We start from the raw sequence: 20,748 nt of genomic DNA on the forward strand, positions 1-20,748 counted from the left end.
TGCATTGCATTCTATGCATTTGTAAAATACAAAAAAAAAAAATTCTAAAAAAGGAAACTTAGTTGTTCATTTTAAGAGACCCAGGAGTCTCATTCTCTCTTGCATAATTAATATTGCACTTTAATTAAGCAAAAACACATTTTATCTGATTACTTGATTAATCGAATTTTTGGTAGAATTACTAAAATATTCGATAGCTACAGCCCTAGTTCATTTCTCTTGGTTCATGTCAAATTAATTTTGATAAATAAGTCGCACCTGACTATAAGTCGCAGGACCAGCCAATCTATGAAAAAAAGTGTGATTTATAGTCCGGAAAATACGGTATATACACACATATATACACACACACACACACACAAGCATTTATGTATATACAGTGTTCTACATACAGTCCCAGTCAATAGTTTTGACTGGTACTATACTTTAATTTACACATAAAGAATATCAAAATCTTTATTAGCGGTTTCAATTTTCGCAGAAAGGAAGATTTTCAAGAACAGGAATGGGTACTTCTGAATTTTTCCATTTAAAATTCTGTATGTATCTGGAAAAATATTTTCATGTATATAGAAAATCTTATCAATGTCTGGCTAAGCTGTTGGATAAAGCATGCATCCTTTAAAAGTGTCTCTGCTATTCAGTAGGTTTATTAAGCCACTGTCCCATTTATGTCTTGAAGGCTGTGCATTTGCAGGTCATAGCCTATATGTCAGCCGCATACATTATCAAGGATGTCTCATTTCAGAAAAATAACCATTACAAAATTTGACTATTATTCTTTGAAATTTAATAGCCTATGAAACTGAAGACAGCATATATTTTTCACACTTCAAATTATAAGCAGGGCCAATGCATTGATCTACTTTTGATAAGTCCAGATAAGACCTAAAACAAAAGTCTAACAGCCTCCTAAACAAAATTAAACAAAGTTCATTAAAGTTCATACAAAAGATCTGCATTAATTTAGTATTAATCATTATTGTGCCTAACTGTGTAGACAGAGAGCACTGCATGTTCAGAAGACTTTTGGGTTGGGTTAATAACATGTAACAAATCCAAAGACAATGGATGTTGTTTGTTAACAGCTGTGACTAAACATTGATGTACATATTCTCCATCAACCTAACAGCTCAATGAACCCCATTTGACCATACGCATGATTACTTCCTGGTTTTAGATAAGCCACCTCAGTTATTTCCATTCAACTGTTCGATGCAGTAAGGGGACCAAACTTTGCTCAGTTCCTCTACATAATACACTCACAATTTGGAGAAAAGTTTTGTTTGCCTGAGAGGACCAAACATCCACCCATTTGTTGCAGGAATGACAAATGTGAATGTTAAATTTAAATTTACGCAAGGAAATCTTTTAAATCATGACACGAGTGATTTTACAGTGGCAACTGATTGAATCATCTGACGAGCTGATGTCAAAATAGACCTGTGCATTAATTGATTCAGACTAAACAAAACTACAGAAGCAACACGTCTTTGTTGGATAAAACAATTTTGTTATTAAATTAAATAATAAGGGGTGGTGTTGGCGCAGTGGATAGGACACATGCCTCTGGTGTGAGAGACCCGGGTTCGAATCTACTGTGAGACACCAATGTGTCCCTGAGCAAGACACTTAACCCCTAGTTGCACCGGAGGCGTCCGACCTCTGGCATATATAGCTTTGGATAAAAGCGTCAGCTAAATGTAAATGAATAAATGTCAGCATTTAAATGTACAGTTATGTGTCTCGGTGCCTTCCTGGGATTACCAGACTCATTATGTGTTCTTTAATAACATGAAACTTTATGTTAATTCCGCTATCATTATTTATGAGGTTGCAATTATTTTGTTTCTCAGTTTCTGATAAGAATATGGAGAGGAGTCGCTTCCTATATATAGAACAATGAGCTTCACCGCAAGATTACGAGCTGGCTTATCTTTATCCGCAAGTTCTAAAAATAGCGCTCCGTGCATATGGTCAATTCAAACCTAATTCAACTGGTTTATGTGAATTGTATTGGTCACGTTGTTACAAAACAGTGTCATCACTTAGAATAAGAAGCACAGCGTCGCCCCCTGTGGCTGTTCTGTCAGTCTCGGAAAGTAGGTCAGTTCTTTATAAAAAGGCCGTGAATGTAACAGTATCTTACCTAGATCAATCGCCGTGTTTAACTTCAGTACTGCGTTGGTTAAGTCCATTTTTTTCCAAAGACATTCCCCTTCCGACCAGTATCGTCTCGCCCTGCTTTCCGAGTTGAACCATTTTCCAATCAAGCCACTGATAATGACATTTACTCTGAGTCCGTCCATAGTAAACTGCCTGGGTGAATTGTTGGTTTTTAAACTGCAGCTTCTGCACTCTTTTGCCAGGTCATCTTCCAGACAGCGCTTACAGAAAGTGTGTCCACACACCAAAGACATCGGCTCCATCAATAAGCTCTTGCAAAGGCGGCATGAAAACAAGTCTAAGTTCTGCTCTTCTTCCATCTCGTCACTCTCAAAAAAACTGCTATTTGAGGTAGAGCCCACGCTTATTGTCTTACTGTCACTCTGCTCTTTATTTGTATGGATCGTATGCGCTATAACTTCAACTAAAATTTGCAGTTCATCAGGTCTCAGTGCCTGGAGGTTTGCAGCGATGCAATACGAGTCCAGCGCATCGGATATGCGTCCCCCACGGGCTAGCGCGTCAGCTTTCCGCAGGCAGAGGCCACGGTCGGTGTGCTCGAGCTCGGCGAGCTGAGAAGTATAGATATCCGCGGCCAGATCAAAGTCTCCAGCCCGACAAGCTTCGTCCGCAACCCCGAGCATTTCCGCACACAATCCCGTTGCGGTCGGGCTGGAGAGGTCGTGCACATAATGTTCTGCGTTGTTTTGAATCCCTGCGTCCATTGTCTGCTACACCGCATAAAATGCAACGTGCAGGGCTCTAGTTTAAAGTTTTTTAAGAATACAGGTTACAAATAACCAATTATAGTCCTATTTTTAGTTCCTTCAAAATAAAGACACATTTAACGTAGCACGATCGGAATATTGGCAGAAATCTATAACAATGAGACCAAAGGCTAAATGTTTATATAACCTACACTATTCATTTCCCATTCACCACGGCTAGGCCCACCAAATCATCTAAATGACTTTACGGTACATTTCCCGGTAAAGCGAAAAAAAAATCCTGTCTAACCTCTGACAAAACAAGAGGCCCACATAACACATCTAACGTTAACGATATTATCATAACACATCTAACGAGGGCAATGTTTAAATGTCTTCAAAATATGAAATCACATAACGTTACGAGTCTCGAAACACGAAGCTGACGAGCGACCGTCGAAAAAAAGTCGATAGCTGATTTACACACATCTACTTCAGTGCTGATGATAAGTTTCTTGATCTCTGTCGAATGAAGCAGATTCATGACCGAGGCCCATTCGTTTTATGTAAGACTCAATGTCTCCGGCAGCGGTACTTTGCGTAACGTTAATCCTCCTGAACTCTCTTGCTTAGAGTACCCTTTAAAACGGTCCTTCTCCGGGGCACTTTTGTTCTGATGATTCTACAGGATGTCCATGTCTTATACGAGTTAGTAGAAACGGTAAATAATAATCGGTTGTTATAATAAAGTCGAGACGTTACCATTCTGCCCGCACTAACACGAGACGGGAGCGTGTAATACGGTCTGCCTGGCTCTCGTTCACGTAAGAAGCACATGACGTCAGGATTGAAGCCTCATTGGTGCAATAGCGTCTGTCTGAAGACTGCAAGAGAACCTTCACCATTGGTGTGTTATATAGCTCCCTTATATAATTACAAAACAGATGTGTAATTTAAAGGTATAGTTCACCCAAAAATGAAATTTATGTCATTAATGACTCACCCTCATGTGGTTCTAAACCCGTAAGACCTCCGTTCATGATCGGAACTCAGTTTATGATATTTTAGATTTAGTCATTCTGTTCCTCCATTGAAAGTGTGCGTAAGGTATACTGTCCATGTTCAGAAAGATAATAAAAACATCCTGAAAGTAGTCCATGTGACATCAGAGGGACCAGTTAGAATTTGGTGAAGCATCGAAAATACATTTTGGTCCAAAAATAACAAAAACTACTACTTTATTCAGCATTGTCTTCTCTTCGGGGTCTGTTCCCTGCTGAAAAAAACAATAGAAACCATTACAGAATTTGTAATGGTTTTAATGGTTCTTATTGGAATTCTAATGGTTTTAATGGACACTGTAATGGTCTCTGTGGGTCTCTATTGGTAATTTGCTTTCTTCTATTGGTGGCGTGTATTGTCTATTGGATACCATTAAGGACCAATAGAACACCTTTAGAAACTTCTAGTGGTATCTACTGGACACCAGTAGAAACCATTATGACTCCAATAAATTTAGTGGTTTCTTTGGAAAACTGTAATGGTCTTAGTGGGTAGGCTACTGCTGAAAAAAAATGAACACACAAACAATAGAAACTATTACAAAATTTGTAATGGTTTTAATGGTTATAATGGAAATTATGTTGGTTGTAATGGTCACAGTAATGGTCCCTGTGGGTCTCTATTGGTAAATTGCTTTCTTCTATTGGTGGTATGTATTGTCTTGGATTGCCACCATACGTCGTTTGGAAAGGTTATTTTTAATTCATTTTTTTTTTTTTTTTTTAAATCAACTCGACTCGTCATGGCCTTCAAACTTGACTTGAAAAGTTGGTCTTTGTTTTGTCTGTCGGATTTGGTCCAAATTTAGCCCAAAAATAGATGTGAAATAACAGTGAAATTCTGCGTGACTTCCACGTGCTGTAATGTGCGCGCGCGCAGAACTGGATGACAATTGTGATTTTATCTTAATTTTTATCAATGTTTTATCAATCCATTGCCCGTATTTAATAAATAAGAAGCAAATATATAGCAGACAATGTAATAACCTTAGTGTAATTGACAGAATTACTATAAAATATTTTGCTACCTAAATGTTAAATATTTTTTGTGTAACGAAAATACTCATCGAAAATACATTTTGGTCCAAAAATAACAAAAACTACTACTTTATTCAGCATTGTCTTCTCTTCGGGGTCTGTTGTGATTTTATCTTAATTTTTATCAATGTTTTATCAATCCATTGCCCGTATTTAATAAATAAGAAGCAAATATATAGCAGACAATGTAATAACCTTAGTGTAATTGACAGAATTACTATAAAATATTTTGCTACCTAAATGTTAAATATTTTTTGTGTAACGCATGCATGCATGTCTATTTCCCTCATATTAAATATAAAACGCATGTGGACTGATATTTTTCCAATGTCTGGACTCCTTTATTAATGGAGTATATAAACAGATGTTTCAATATATTGGTATTAAATGCATTTTCTGAGAATTTATATTTCACGTTTTTACTGCAAATGTCGAAATACGTGCTTTTTCGTCCATCAGTGCTTGAGTCAGAATAAAATCTCATAATAAAATACAAAATTGACTGATTTATGAATTTATATTGTCACGGGAGGAGCACAAGACAGACACAGTGGGCGTGGCGTCACCCTTACGAAAATTAACCATGGTTTTTTTGTAGTAACTATGGTTTAACCATGGTTTTTTTGTAGTAACTATGGTTTTACTGCAAAAACCATAGTTAAACAATGGTTCATTTTGTAGGAACCATGGTTTTTTTGTAGTTACTATGGTTTTACTGCAAAAACCATAGTTAAACTATGGTTCATTTTGTAGTAACCATGGTTTTTTTGTAGTTACTATGGTTTAACCATGGTTTTTGTAGTAAAACCATAGTAACTACAAAAAAACTACAAAATGAACCATGGTTTTTACAGAAAACCATGATGAACCATGGTTTTACCACAGCATTTGCAGAAGAACCAACAACGAAATGAAGAATGCTTTTACTACAGTATATATTAACTCGGGATTTAGCTTTTTCTTAGTTTTAATAGAATAATTATAATTAATCTTATTATAATAGTTTGTGAAAATGAAACAATCATTAAATTTGGCAAATGTGTTTTTTTGTAAGTTGTTACAACAAAAAACATTTATAAAACAGCTTTGAATAAGTTACATTTTATTAAGTTAAAAAAAAATTTAAACTAGCAATGCAAAATTACTTTTCACTGTATTTTTGATAAACTAAATGAAGACATTAAAAATCATACATATATACATACATAGATATATATATATATATATTGTGACAGGTCTACTAATGAGTTTGTCTAGTCATCTATCATTTATTTTTCATACACCCAAAATGTCATTACTATTTTTCATTAAATATAAAAATTTTTAGCCTACTGAATTCTCAGCACTTGACATGTTTTATATTTGAATGTAAACATGGCAAATAAAATTAGCAATTGCAAATTGTGAGTTTTGAATTTAATCTAAGTTTTCAAAAGTAAATAAGTTTTCATAAAATTACTAAATTAAAAGGAAAAATATGGAATCCAGGGGTAACAAAAATAAATAAGAGCCAACAATATCTGAAAGTCATCTTTTTAGATAAGACGAAAATGCAGCCATATAAGATGCATGTTTTAAAATGAACAATCATGAATGAACTAAAAAAAATTATACACATTGATGTTTAAACTTCCCTGAAAATATTTCTAAATCAACTTGCAGCATGTGTCAGGGTTTGGTAAGGGAGGAACTCAGGTGCAGACAGGGATTCTCAAACAAAGGGTTTATTACAAAAAGGGGAAAACAAAACCCACGAGGGGGAAAACACGGAGCAAGGTAAAGACTAAATAACTAAAACAGGACTGGACTGACAAGATAAACAAGGACTCTAAATACTAACTATAAACACTCACGGTAATACAAGGACTTCAGCGGGTACAGCACAATCTCACACACAATCACAATTGTAGGACACAGTTGAGGTACAATCACAATGACACTTCTTAGGGAACAAATCTCAATGAACCGACGCAAGACAGAGCACACTAGGAAAGCTAAATAGGGGGAACAATCAAGACACGACAGGTGGCACAGATGGGACAATCAAGACACGACTAGGTTAACAAGGGGGGCGGGGCAAGGGAACGAGACAACACAAGCACATGGCCCAAAGGCAAGGCCATGTGCTTGTACACAAAACACGGGTCTGTCATGATCCTGCCTCAAGACTAGGAAAAATCAAGGACACGAGGGCAGAATCATGACAGCATGTCATTAATAAGACAAAAAAATGTAAGACCATTTTATTTAATCTCTTTATTACTTCTGGTTTATGACAGTCTTTCAACACTATACCAACATCCAAATTTAAGTGCCATTTCAACATATCTTTATATAATCCAGACATATAAAGCCAAGAAAATATTTAAAAAGCACATACACATTTCCTTACATCTTTTAACATGTGCATCTAATTGTCTTTTACCACTAGTATATAGGACTACTTGTGTTAATAACAGTACAGTAACAAATCATTGTATAAACAGATAATTGTGTAGTTTACAATGTTTAAAACACACACACATTTCTGTTGTACATGTGCATTAAATTTTCTCATGACAAGAGTGTTGAACTGCTGGACTGGTCTATTAAATAAATAAATAAATAATTGTATGGTTTACAATGTTTAATATTCATACATGTTCATCCAGCTAGTACATTGACATCTGATTTTCTTTTAACAATGAAGGACATCAGTCACATCCATACTTGCCATTAAACTGTGTATTGTCTTTTAGCATCACAAGCACTTACAACTGCATAAACTCTACTAGTGCGAATCTCATCAACATCAATCCACTGTAGTCCAGTCTCTTTTAAAACTTCCATCTACTTATAACATAGACATCTTATTGTCTTTTATTTAACATTACTATATAGGACTACTTGTGTGTTTAATTATGGAGTACAATAGTTATGAATCATTGTGTAAACAGATTGTGTAGTTTACAAAGTTTAAAAAAGACATTTTCTCCTGACACAAGAGTGTTGAACTCATAGAACTAATCTGTTGAATAAAACTTAATTGTATGGTGTACAATGTAGCGTATAGATATTTAGATATAGATATTTGATCTAATAACACAAGTGGGTAAAGCTACCTATCTGTTCAGATGCTTGTAACAACACTAAACTAAGCTTTTAGTCTGTTTCGATTGTGTTTACAATTGGGATCACATACCGCTTTTCCCTAATCTTGATGAAAACACATTTGTTTTTTAGTGATGAAACCGGAACCGCAATTGTTTCGAGACTCTCCGTTACCTCGGTCACAAAATCAATACTAAAGTTTAATTGTCTGTCTGTGAATGGCGCTTTTGTTTGTTTTTTGAGAGGACGACCCAGAATTAAAGGCATTGATGCGCAGGAACAATCACTAAATCCACAGCCACAATGACCCCTCAGCAAAACTAAATGCTGAATACGCAAAAAGCTTCCATCCTGAAGCATCGCTGTAGAATTAATGCGCTTTCGCATTTTTGTGTACGTATCAGAAGTGTACAAAATGCCATCATGTAAAAATCTTTTGAAGAACTGTAATGGACGAAGTACGATAATGTGAAATGTTCGGTTAATAGCAGCAAGTTGGCTTGGTGACAGTGGTTGAAATTTTGGAGTGCCAAAGAGATGTAGATTGTTTAAAATGAGCAGGTTTTTTACCTGTCTCATTCCCGTAAGTCTCCTGCAGTAACGGAAAACAAGACTATTTTGCTCTGTTATTGTTTGTCTAAAGATGTAACGCCAAAGGAGAAATGTGCGGCAGATCTGTTCAGGAACACACTGGGTACCATGAAAATACATCATGAGATTATGATTATTACTTTCAAATGCAAATGCTGATATACACCACAATGGACCCCATAACTTGACAGTATCAGCTAAATGTGTTAGCTGATGAACATTAAAGCTGATGTGTTCTCTGCCATATAACGGTGCAACTTGTATCACAAATTTATGTAAAGCAAGATCAGCCTTTTGTATAGCTTGCCGTGAGATGTTATTCATAAGGAGCACATGCATAGCATAAACCAAAAGCAACCAGTGGTTTAGATACTGTGAGGGCAAGACACCTTGAAGAACAGCAAAGGAGTAGTAAAGCAGCCAATTCTTAAATTCCGAAGCTTTCCAAAATCTTATCTTGTCCAATGAAGAAGGAGTACGTGTGACTTCCTTGGGGGGCTTAAGTGACAGCAACCGACTACTAATGACTTGTTTTCTTGTTCCAATATACCATGGCTTGCAGTGATATGAGCTGTCAAACCACAGGGTCATAAACTGACGAACAACACCTAATAGGACAGCATGCATGTACTCTGGGACGAAACCAGTTATGATGTTAAAAAATGGCAGAAACAGAAGTGGGGATATTCCTTTTACTCCCCTCACAGGAGAGCCTTCTTGTGAGGCCTTGACTGCATCCTCTTCCCATTGTTGGGGTTGCCTTTTTTCTACAGGGGAATCATCATAAGGGTAGGTGTTCACAAAGCCATTTCCCTTTTCTACACGCTCACCAGGGTGAAGACACCAGTCACATCCATACTTGCCATTAAACTGTGTGCTGTCTTTTAGCATTGGTCTTGCAACCGCATCACAAGCACTTACAACTGCAAAGGCTCTACTAGTGCGAATCTCATCACCATCGATCCACTGTAGTCCAGTCTCTTTTAAAACTTCCATCTCTTCAACAAATGGCTTTAAAAAGGTCTCAATGACTGGCTTTGACTTGCCAAACCATAGTGATGACAGCAGGATATGTTCTTTTCCCATAGCTGGTGGCAGCTCATTGATAGTTACTTGTATTGGCCAGAGGGAACACTGAGATGATTCAAATACGGGAATTCCATCACAATTCCACAGTAAAGTCAAATCCCACCGGCCAGTTGTTTTGTTCTGAATGTGCTCTCTCATGACGTCACCATCAAAAATGTCACGTATTGTGTCATCCCATTCCCATTCAGCTTTGTTTATTAGCTGTTGGGAGTTCTTTTTCAGACTTTCAAGGACATCTTTCAATGAGGAAGACAATGGCAAATAGATCATGAATGATCCACTTTTAAGGTTAGAGGCAATGTCAAAAGGAAGATCACAATGAGGACATTTGGTGAGTACTGTTATTTCCTTACAAATGTATCCTTTGCACGACTCACAATAAAAGTGAATTTCAAATTGATTTGTAATGGATAGAAAGTACTTAAAAATAGGTATTTTGTGGCTGGCAGAATACTTGGAAACAAGATGTGCAGTAGTGACAGGAAATCTTTCAGACCCTCTTCACTTATTTTATGACGCAGGACAAATGTGAGAATCATTAAAATAGTCTCTGCCTTTGTGACATCACTTCCTGGATATATAGGTTCATCTCCATCATCCAAGTGCAAGGGATCCTAAAAAAAAGTTAAGTATTACCATGATTAAATTGTTTTAAGCCATGTGTGCAAACTTTCATGATTTTGGATGGAACAACCTTACAAAAAGAACTTAAACTGCAATAGGGTCATTTCATGTCAAATCAACCAAATTTGAGAAACTTCCCCAGTTTAACAGTATTCTTATCGGTTATTTTTGTTATTTTATTTAAAGAAATAATTAAGAACATTAACATGGCTTTATATTTTGAAAATAAATATCTACAGCAAAAGAAACAGTAATGTTTTAACATTATTTGGCATTTTTTGTGTTTTATATAGACTACATAAGATAAGACACAATAAGCAAACAACAAAAACAAAAATAAAATAAATATACAATAAAACAAAGATAGAAATTAAATAAACAGTGCTTTAATTTAAGGAAGGTCTACATGCTGTTCAGTTAAGTAATATGACCTACAAAAGAAATTAATAAAGTTATCGGTAACACTTTACAATAAGGTTCATTTATTAAACATTAATTAATACATTTACTAATATGAACTAATCATGACCATGACATATAACACATAACATTTGTTACTGTATTTGTTAATATTTAATGTTAGTTAATAGAAATACAGCCGTTCATTGTTAGTTCATGTTAGTTCACAGTGCATTAACTAACGTTAACAAGGTTTTAATAAAGTTCATATTTAATCAATTATTAGTATTAGTCAATGTTGAAATTAACATTAACAAAGATTAATAAATGCTGTATAAGTGCAGTTCATGATTAGTTCATGTTTACTAATGTAGTTAACTAATCCTAACTAATGAACCTTATTGTAAAGTGTTACCAAGTTATCAAATGTAAAATAACACTTCATAGTTTATTATAGATAGATTAATGCTTATTAAAGCTAAAGTTATTCATTCAAGAGCTTGAGTGATTTTCTCTTTGCCTTTAGTTGTTTGATTCACATTAATGGCTTAATCATCAGCAGGTTTGTTAGATGCTATCACTTTAAGACGGAATGCAGATCTAATAATACACATATTTTCTCCAAACTATTAACTACCATTTAAGACATAAACTGTGTTTATATTTTGTGTGTATTTGATTGTTTAGACGCGCACACGAAACCCAAAATACAGTTTGCTTAGTTGCGGTCCGTTTCCGAGTGTGCACGCCTTGGGAACGGGGCAACGTCTCTTGCACAGATTATGCTTTTAATAGCTCTTTTTATTATCAAACACGTCCTGCAATTTAGCAACAGCAGAGACTGCATTTTACAAAAATCACAGATTGTGCTGATTCCGACGTTAAATTTGGGTTTAGGGAGAAATGACAGCGTGCGATCACTGCAATGTGAAGGGAAGGAAGATGCACTAAACTGAATGCGGCTAGTTTTTAATAGTTTTACCTCAAATATCTTCTTATTATAATCCTAGGAAGCCGAAATCGAAAATAAAATTTGATTAATATCACAGGGCTAAAGTGTAACCAGTCGTTTGAATGTTTAGTTATCTCCATCATTGTCACTGTTAACAGAGACTTTCGCGCGAACGTTAGTTCCACCTATTTTCAGGGTTTCTGCAGGTATCTTCAAATCCAATTTAATGCTTTTTAATGTTATTTTTAACATTCTTAATGCCATACATGACCCATGACTAACCACAGATTTTATATATATACACACACATATATACACAATACTTTTTTTTTTTTAATACCCATGTCCCAAATTCTGATTTGCAACCATTCAGTTTGACGATGATGCAATGATGAAACTATATCACTCTGAACTGAATTAGAAATGGCTCTGGAGACTTTAGATTATCAATAGCCAAATGCTGCTCAAATGTTGCTCGATTTTCCTACGGTATCTACACTTGTAGTGACTACAGCAGCAGCTGTTGTCATAGTTGTAGAAGTTGTTGAAGCTTATATTGTATATATATTGTATATATTGATAATATACATTTTTCTTCAATACTATCCAGGGCTCCAGACTAACTTTTTTTTTTTTACTAGGAACACTGTAGCCCCTTACTGAACATTTTTAGGAGCACAAGCAGAAAATTTAGAGGCACACCTTAAATCAATCTGCAACGCAGTTTTTCACATTTCCCCCCATTTTTACTGTATTACAAACAAATGCCTTTTACAGACATTACAATGTGCAGTTTTATTTTTAAGTTCACAGGCTCCAGACTAACATTTGAGGGCAGCAGCACCAGAGCCTAGGGCTGGGTGATATATCTGACGATATGATCATGCGCATCTAGTCAGTAAATCTGGTTCCCTGATTACCGCTAAATCGCCATCACCAGATTAACTGACTAGATGCACATGATCATATCGTCAGATATATCACCCAGCCCTACCAGAGCCACTCAGATCTACAGACAGTATTTGGTAGCACTGGGGGGCTGAAGATAAAGCAATGAGCTTGAGTTGAGCTGTAGATCAAATTAACTTTATTATCATTCATAATGTCTTAATATTAATTCAAATCAAAACGAGTGAAAATGTAAATAAGGGAGTGGAAATAGCTAATGAATGCTCCTTTGCAGCCACTGTTACGATTGTAATTTAATGTTATTTTTAAATAAGTGTGAGTTTTCACAGTTTTTTGCCAGGGACCCCTCTGGTTGAGTTGACACGGAATGATCCAACACTTACTAGATAATGACTACAAAATAAACACTTTACTAATTTCAAATTCAAACAAACCTTAGGTGCAGTCTGAGAATTTACATCACTGCTCCACTCAGCATTTTGTGGGTCATCCACTTCCTACAATAGAAAACAACAAAACATTGCATTTTTTATTTTTAACTGCTACAGAATTGTATTCACGCTCACGGCTGTTTCACATCGCAAGCGTGAACGGCGCGTCAGCTTCACGTCAGCATAACTACATCGTCACTGCAGCTGCAGACGCAGCTGCTTTTTTACAAAACTAGAAATTTGTTTTTAGAAGCTGGTCATTTATAAACTTGATAGTCTTGAAAGTTGAAAAAATAACTAACTAAATTAACTAAATAGAGCAAGCTCTTGTAAACTTGATAATCTTTTTGTAATATCCTTTTGTGTTCCATTGATGATAAAATGAACAATATGAGGTTGAATAATAGATATTTAATTTCTGGGTAAACACTTCATTCTACACACCTCAGATTCCTCATCTGAACTGTTAGTCCTCTCATGGTCAAAATAATTATTGCTTTCCTGTAAAACACAACACAGAAGTCAATAAGTCAATAACACGCAGAAAACGTGAGACGAAAATTTAAGTGAAGTGTGCAATGTCTGTACCACAAGTATGACATAATATGTAATTGCAAAAGCAAAAGTTTTATCAGTCAGACTTTCTAAAATATTCTAAAATAGTTTCTAAAATCAGATAGAAATACCAATTGTCGCTGTATGTCCTGCAGAGATTAGCTTGAATCCTAATCAAACATTATAATAAACTAAAGAGTAATATATAACTATTTTAGCTTACCTCTGGTTCAGCTTCTGGATATTCATTCACATCTTCAATCTCTGCTGAATCTGTGTATTGCTACACATCACATTACAAATTTATTCACATTAGTTATTATTTGGCTGAGATTTTAGGACCTTTTATTTTAGACAAAAATACTCTGTGACACTTAAATCCAATAACATTTAATACTGACCTCATGTTCAGTTTCTGGAAGTACCTCCAAATTTTCTGAATTGGCTGGTTCCTAAAAAATATTGTATTACAGAAGTATTTATCTATCATGCCATTGCTTGTAAAAATGATTCAAAGACCACATACTTGACTCTTTAAAATGTACATTATAACTAACGATTAACAGGTGTTTCTGTTTATTTGCCTTAAAAGTAAATTTTACTAAAATCAAAATTACTTTTTTTAGTTTAGTAACTTCTTATATAAATTAAATCACACAAACCTGAGATTCCATTTCAGAACATATGTCGCCATGTATTGTTTGGGCATCTTTTGCCTAAATGTTTTAAGATATAAACTGATAAGTGTTTGTCCACCATCACATTGTAAAACAAGACAACTGATACTTGTGCACTGATGAAAAAAAAAATTAAAAGCTTAAGTTAGCATGAAACTGAAGTTGCGACTGACTTCATGTGGTGCTTGATGTCTAGCTGCCTCTCTCTGGACATAACAGTTACTGGGTGAAGCTTAATTATGTTTATGGACAGGGTTTGGGAGACTTTACAAGCTCCACTCATTACATACATAAATTGGCTGTTTGATTGGATTGTGAAAACTATTTTCATATGGAAAATAGTTTCACAAAAATAAACAAACAGATAAATTGTTTACAGTAACATTTAAAAAATGATATGATCAATTTAGATTTTTTTGCTGACTCAAGAATATAGCTCATGAAATCAACCACAAAACATTTTTATTGATTCATACACATTGTATTTTAACAACTGATGATTTCCGTGGATATCAATGTAACCTAATGCCTCTCTACATGAATTATTTACCTGCAACCTGCGCCTTTTGGTAGTTGCAGGCATCTCGGCCTCCACGTCCAAAAGATACTTCTTGTATGGGCCTCGCTGCGCCATTATCAGGTCGATTTGATTCAACAACTGTTTAACATTTTCTAAACAAATATGTAACGTTAAAGAAAGATTAGGCACAGACGTATCGCTGCTAAACGGAAAAAAGACTGTAACTCACCTTCATGTCGTCCACCCCCGTACTGGTTGGATTATGTTAGATTGCTGATTTATGTCAACAAGACCTTGTTCCACTGCAAAGTTCCGATTAAAAAAAAAAAAAAAGTAAATTAAAACTAAGTGATGAGTAACAACGTTACCCGTCAATAGACGTTTTGTATGAAAATAATCAGTATATAATAATGTACTGATTAATTAATATACTAATATACTATAATAATTAGAAAAATCAGTAGACAAGAGCTTGATAGCAGCCAGTACCGGGCTCACAGTTCACATTTCAAAACGAAAAGGGCGCGAAATACGTGTATACATACCACTTACTGGCGTGTATGCGATTGCGTACTCGCGTGATGTCGCGTGCGTCAGCTCAGAAGTAAACGGACGGTTACAGTACAGTTTAAATTGTGGTTCCAGTTCCAGCTTGCTTAAGCTTAGCCTTTATTCAGATTAATTTGTGGGAAAATGGATGTGCCGAATTTCCACTGCCTTTTTTCATTTTTTGAAGAGGACTCGTTTGCTGTAGGGGACCTCAAGTGGGTAAACCTGAGTGGTTGTGGAGTGTCTAGAGACAAATTGAACCCAAAACATTGGAAAAAAGATACCGTGATAACGGTGAGATGGCCTGACAAAAAGGGCCAGTATCAGCTCTACCCTGCGAAAATTCTTAAAATGTCAGGTAAGTTAAGTTTTTGGACCGCAGTGAAAATCCTTTTAAAATGTTTATTTTTCTCGCTGTCACTGTTCCCAACTAATAAGTTAGTCGTTGCTAACATCTCAGGACGGTCGACGTTATTCACTCACATTTTCATTTTTTTTTTGTCATACAACAATAAGAGTGTAAGTAACGTTACATAATTTCATACTGTAGTTATGTTTTTATTTGCGTAAAAAACGGTGCTTTTGCAAAATAAAAATAAAACTTTCGCCCTGAGGCGTCAAACATGGACCTAAACTAAGCGAGTGACGTCACACAGGCACGATATATATATATCTAATAGCGTGAAAAGCTTTTAAGTGGATAAATTCAAATAAAAAATATTTAACTTTTTTTGGTGTTTTTATGCAATCAAACAAACTGTGCAGTTTTATCAAGCCCACAGATTCTGCTCTACTGTCAAATGCTTAAAAAATTAAACCGCTTTTAGGAGAGGTTTCAATGTAATTTTGCACAAATTTATTTTCCAAACAGCTGATAAGCACAGTCTGATCAAATTAAGAGATCAGCTTATAAAGGGCTATGAAAGCGAAGAGGACTGTGGTCGTGGAAAAAGGAAGAGAAAAGCTCTTTGCATCTCTTCTGATGATGAAGAGCCTGCGGAGAAGGACATAATTAAGAAAAAGGTATGTAGCATGTGTTTAAAATAGTATCCAATTAAATTTATATAATTTAACCTGTAATATTGTAACTCTGCTAAGAAAAATTATATACTGTGATCTTCTACACTTTTAAGCCTGAAAAGAGGCCTAGTCTCTTATCAAAACTGCTGGAAAAGCGCAAGGAGCAGTTAATTGTAAGTGAATGCATCATGATTTAGTGCATGATTATAGATATTGTTAGCTGTAAATGGGTACATACATTGCAACAGTTTGTACTACCAATATTATATGTGTATAGGGCAGTACAGCTGTACAGGAATGCACAAATTGCTGTGCCTTGAAAGAAAAAATAAAGCAGCTGGAAGAAGACAACAGAAGAGTAGTTCTTCACTTGGACACCATAAATGGTAAACAACATTTCAGGCCTTCTTTGTAGTCTATGTACAGATAGTGCATTGTTATAATTGATAGAGATTTATAGGGGCTCTTTACATCTGGCCACTTCATGCGTTTAATCTATTCGATCATGAAAAGATCAGGTGTAAATGCTCTCCATAATGCATTCGAGGCAGATTTAATTCCAATCGCTCAAACCACTTCAGGAGGGGGTCTGGGCCACTTTCCAGACAAAACTGGTGTAAATGCATCTGGTTTATGAAACCACATATTGTGAAAACCACATATACACAATTGTATTCCTCCCAACAATGCTAAAAAATAAATGTGTAAGAGCGTGTTATAAGCTATATGTCATGTAATAAAGCACAATTTATGAATCCCTGTTTCAGAGTTGAAGAGCATGGTGTGTGCGCTGAAAGGGGACTTAGAAGAAAGAAGTGCCCCTTCAAAGCATCAAAAACCAGCCATATTTGCACATCCACACTCATCGCAAGACAACCAGGTGGAACCCCTTGAGGATGATGTAAGTTTAGTTGTTGTTTTTAAGCACAATTGGTTGATAAAATAAAATTGTAAAAGCTGAGTACATTTCTTACTATTTTGTCATAAGGATTCAAATATTTTGACATAAATAGAATCTTTTATTAACTAAAAACGTGGGCAGGTACTCTTTAACCTGTTAGCCTGCACCAGAACGACCTCGTCCTCAAAGCCTCTCCACTTGCACGTGTCAGTGATTATGAATAGATTAAATGAAAAAAATGTAATCTTGACAAACTATGTATCATTATAAAGATCTAAGCCCCAAGCATTGACGACAGATCGCTGTTTTTCAATGGAAAGCTTATAAAGACTGTATTTGCTACATTTGTGTAAGCAGTACACATAAAAAAAAATAAGCAATGAAAACGCTGTACATACCAGATCCGTCGTAATAACGAGTCATAAACACATCCACAGCTGTAAATCCCGGTTTAGTTAGGAAGGTAAGGGTCCACTGAATGACATCTCATGAAGCACGTTTAGTCCAACAAAGCAATAACGTTGTTATATGGATCATAATTCCTTTGTTTACATTTCATTTCTTCAGCGACAGAATTGTTTGTGTCCGTTATGGAATAACTCACGGCCGGAAACTGCATCTTGGTAGTAAAAACATGGCATGGTTTTGCAGCGTACAGTGTCACAAACAGAATGAGGCAATCCACCAGAAAAAAGAATGAATGAAAAATAGGCGGAAGATAGTTTATTTGAATTTGGCGCTTTCTCCTGTGGGCTCGTGACGCGCTCTGACGCACCTGTCAGCTGATGGAGGCGGAACTTACAGCGATCGACTTTTCTTTGTTTCTTTTATTTTTCAACAGTTTTTATATATGTGAGAGTGTGTTTTATGTTGAATGTGAATGTATATGCAAAAAGTTAGTCTAGATCTCTGCTTTTTACAACCCACTGCTTCACAATTAATATAGAGACGGTATGACTAATTCACACACGCAATCACTGGTACTGGTACTGGGCTAATTTATCTTTATCTGATCCTTATTTATCTCTTACACTGAGATCTGTAAGAAATGTTACGAACATAGATAAGATAACTGCTGATAGTGAGCTATGATGTCAGATCGCTCTCTCAACAGGAAAAAATATCCCACCTTTAATAGTCAATCATATTTACAGTACAAACCTTGTCAGTGAACTATGAGGGCAAAAAAAACAAAACAGAAACAAAATAATTGTTCATTAATCGTAAATCGAGGTAAAATATTCAATTAATCGAGGTTTCAATCATCCAGCCCTACTTTGCATTAACTAATGTTAACGAATACAACTTGATTTTGATAATATATAAGTTAATGTTGAAATTAACATTAACGAAGATTAGTAAATGCTGTAGAAGTATTATTAATTTTTAGTTCATGTTAACAATAGTAGTTAACTAATGTTAACTAATGAAACCTTATTGTAAAGTGTTACCATTTTTTTAAATGCCATTTTGGGTGTTCTACTATTATTTTATTATGTTTTAGGTGACCATTGCTGATGGCGTTACAGTTAACAAAATACAGCTTATGCGATGCAACCATCAGAGACCTTCAAAACTTGTGTGTGATCTGCTTGGGGTGATGTTCACAATGGAGGAGCTGTCAACACACTCCTTAACTGGATTAAAGGGAGGTGCATCAGAGTGTGAAACCTTCCTTGAATAAGAAGCATGTCAATGCCATTTTTGGTATGATACTTCATACATTATTTTTTATTCATTATATTGTGTACAGTTGTGTTAATTGTCACTAAATATCTCTCATAATAGTTTTTAATTAATTTTTAGAGTACACTTTAAAGAAGTTTCCTTCTTCAAATATTAACGAGCTAAGAGTGGCAGCAAGAAATAAATTAAACAATGCAAGCAAGCTGTTCAAGAAAGGGTAGGTTAAGACAGCAATTTTTGATCTTGGGCAAGTGATAGAATATTTGCCTTCCTATGACTTGAGTTTGAGCTGGTTCTAGCTGTTTGTCTGAGCAATGGAAGACGAGGGTATAATTTCAAATCGCAAATATGTGTAGAAGAAAAAAACATATCTCAATGTCAGATTTTTCCAAGATATAAAGCAAAATTTGCCTGTGAATGCTTTATATAAATACAATATAGTTAGGTCAAAATCCCGGTGATCACTCATATCAATGTTATATATTTCGTTATATCGTCCAGCCATAAAACTAACACCTAGTTTTTTTGTCAGTTCTCTTTTAAAAACATCCAATTATGCTTAATAAACCAATAACGCACACCGGAGTAAGGTCGACTTTTTAGTTTTGTGTCTCTTACTACAATTTCGTGCAGTATGTAAATGCATTAACCTGAGTTAAAAAAATAGTTTTGTGACTTCTGCTTTATGCTGATGTATTGTGTGTTTGTGTATTTACAGATCTCACCAAATTCTGGATGAGGAGTAAAGGAAGGATGTTGGATACAATTTCTGACTTTTCTATAAATCTATTTTAAAATACATTGTTTTATTAGTTATCTCTTTAGTGCATTAAATGTTATTACTTTGGACCCCAGTAAAAGAAATTTGTTAAATGTGTTCAATCAGATGGGAAAAGGTAATAATAATACAACTGCCAAATCTTTTACTGTATGTCCTTATAGGTTTATTAGTCAATTTGGGTTCATTTTCTGCCTTTTGATTTTATTGCTTTGTATCTGACAAATTATATGAATCAGAAATCATTAAATAACGTGACAAGACTAAAATACAGTAAGAATACACTTCCAAATAAAAAAATAAAACAAAAATTTTCTGGACCAAAATTAAAAAAAAGTGTCAGTTAAGTTTTCAATCACATTTTCATCTTCAAACTGTCTTTTCAACTTGTGGCTGCTTGTTCAAATATAAATTCTAACTATTGCCTTAAAATAACATTAATGAATATATATGGTACATAATGAATTGTTTTGTTTTTTAAAACCTTTTTTCCAGCCAACTATACCCCCATGAAAAAAAAAAAGGACCTGAAGATGTGTTCTAGTTCAAATGCATTTGTGATAAGTAAATTTGTACAAAAAAATAAATAAATACTTTTGTCAAACTAGTTTTAGTTTTACTTCCCAAATAAAATATGGATGAACATCTATATATGAAGTATTTGACTATGATCCCATGTCACACTTGATCTGCACTAAGCCAAATCGCAATGTTGATATGCTTTTCTTCGGAAGTCACGTTTAATCTCGTCTCACTGAAAATGTTACTACATTCGACAGGTGTGGAAAAATGGCTTGAGAAAAACGAGTTCTTGTGGTTGGAGATTTCTTTGTTACCCACCATTTTCTTCCGTGTGTAATGCATCTCACATTCACAGAACTTTGTTTTGGAAGCAGACTCAGGAAAGGAAGAGGGAAGTTAACAGGAAGTTTATTGAAAACAGTGAGCGGTACAGAAAAAAGCAGGTAAGTGAGATGCACAATGATAAATTGGAGAACTGGATTC

The 20,748-nt window shown here is 35.1% G+C and overlaps 3 protein-coding genes across 7 annotated transcripts in view; 1 reads left to right on the plus strand and 2 right to left on the minus strand.

Annotated features, from left to right (window-relative positions):
* Positions 1–3,724, minus strand: part of LOC113081297 (LON peptidase N-terminal domain and RING finger protein 2-like) — a 95,157-nt gene extending 91,433 nt beyond the window's left edge. The window contains exon 1 of one of the 2 annotated variants that reach the window (XM_026253372.1): positions 2,150–2,891. In XM_026253372.1, coding sequence (XP_026109157.1) covers positions 2,150–2,891 — 742 coding nt within the window. Of the gene's footprint in view, positions 1–2,149 lie in introns of both variants that reach the window. The other variant, XM_026253371.1, reaches the window with a different exon arrangement.
* Positions 3,725–7,199: 3,475 nt separating this feature from the next.
* LOC113081300 (uncharacterized) lies at positions 7,200–15,193 on the minus strand. 2 transcript variants are annotated; one of them, XM_026253373.1, is made up of 8 exons: positions 15,039–15,193; positions 14,840–14,961; positions 14,275–14,328; positions 14,014–14,064; positions 13,836–13,895; positions 13,502–13,558; positions 13,061–13,123; positions 7,200–10,356 (listed from the first exon to the last, which is right to left on the minus strand). In XM_026253373.1, the coding sequence occupies exon 8, from the start codon at positions 10,010–10,012 to the stop codon at positions 8,114–8,116; it is 1,899 nt and encodes a 632-aa protein (XP_026109158.1). In that variant the 5' UTR covers positions 10,013–10,356; positions 13,061–13,123; positions 13,502–13,558; positions 13,836–13,895; positions 14,014–14,064; positions 14,275–14,328; positions 14,840–14,961; positions 15,039–15,193; the 3' UTR covers positions 7,200–8,113. Both variants share the same exon structure in this region, with proteins under 2 accessions (XP_026109158.1, XP_026109159.1).
* A 175-nt stretch (positions 15,194–15,368) lies between these two features.
* Positions 15,369–20,392, plus strand: LOC113081301 (BEN domain-containing protein 6-like). 3 transcript variants are annotated; one of them, XR_003282154.1, is made up of 8 exons: positions 15,371–15,716; positions 16,230–16,381; positions 16,492–16,551; positions 16,656–16,764; positions 17,146–17,279; positions 18,784–18,986; positions 19,086–19,182; positions 19,684–20,392. XR_003282154.1 is itself a non-coding variant. In XM_026253376.1 (7 exons), exons 1-6 carry the CDS (start codon positions 15,503–15,505, stop codon positions 18,961–18,963), a joined length of 849 nt encoding a protein of 282 aa, XP_026109161.1. In that variant the 5' UTR covers positions 15,371–15,502; the 3' UTR covers positions 18,964–18,986; positions 19,684–20,392. The 3 variants fall into 3 exon arrangements, 2 of the variants coding, with proteins under 2 accessions (XP_026109162.1, XP_026109161.1); XM_026253376.1 differs by lacking the exon at positions 19,086–19,182; XM_026253377.1 differs by lacking the exons at positions 18,784–18,986; positions 19,086–19,182 and having other exon boundaries at positions 15,369–15,716.
* The last annotated feature ends 356 nt before the right edge of the window (positions 20,393–20,748 follow it).

Source organism: Carassius auratus, unplaced genomic scaffold, assembly GCF_003368295.1.
Source record: "Carassius auratus strain Wakin unplaced genomic scaffold, ASM336829v1 scaf_tig00033710, whole genome shotgun sequence".
NCBI lineage: Eukaryota > Metazoa > Chordata > Actinopteri > Cypriniformes > Cyprinidae > Carassius > Carassius auratus.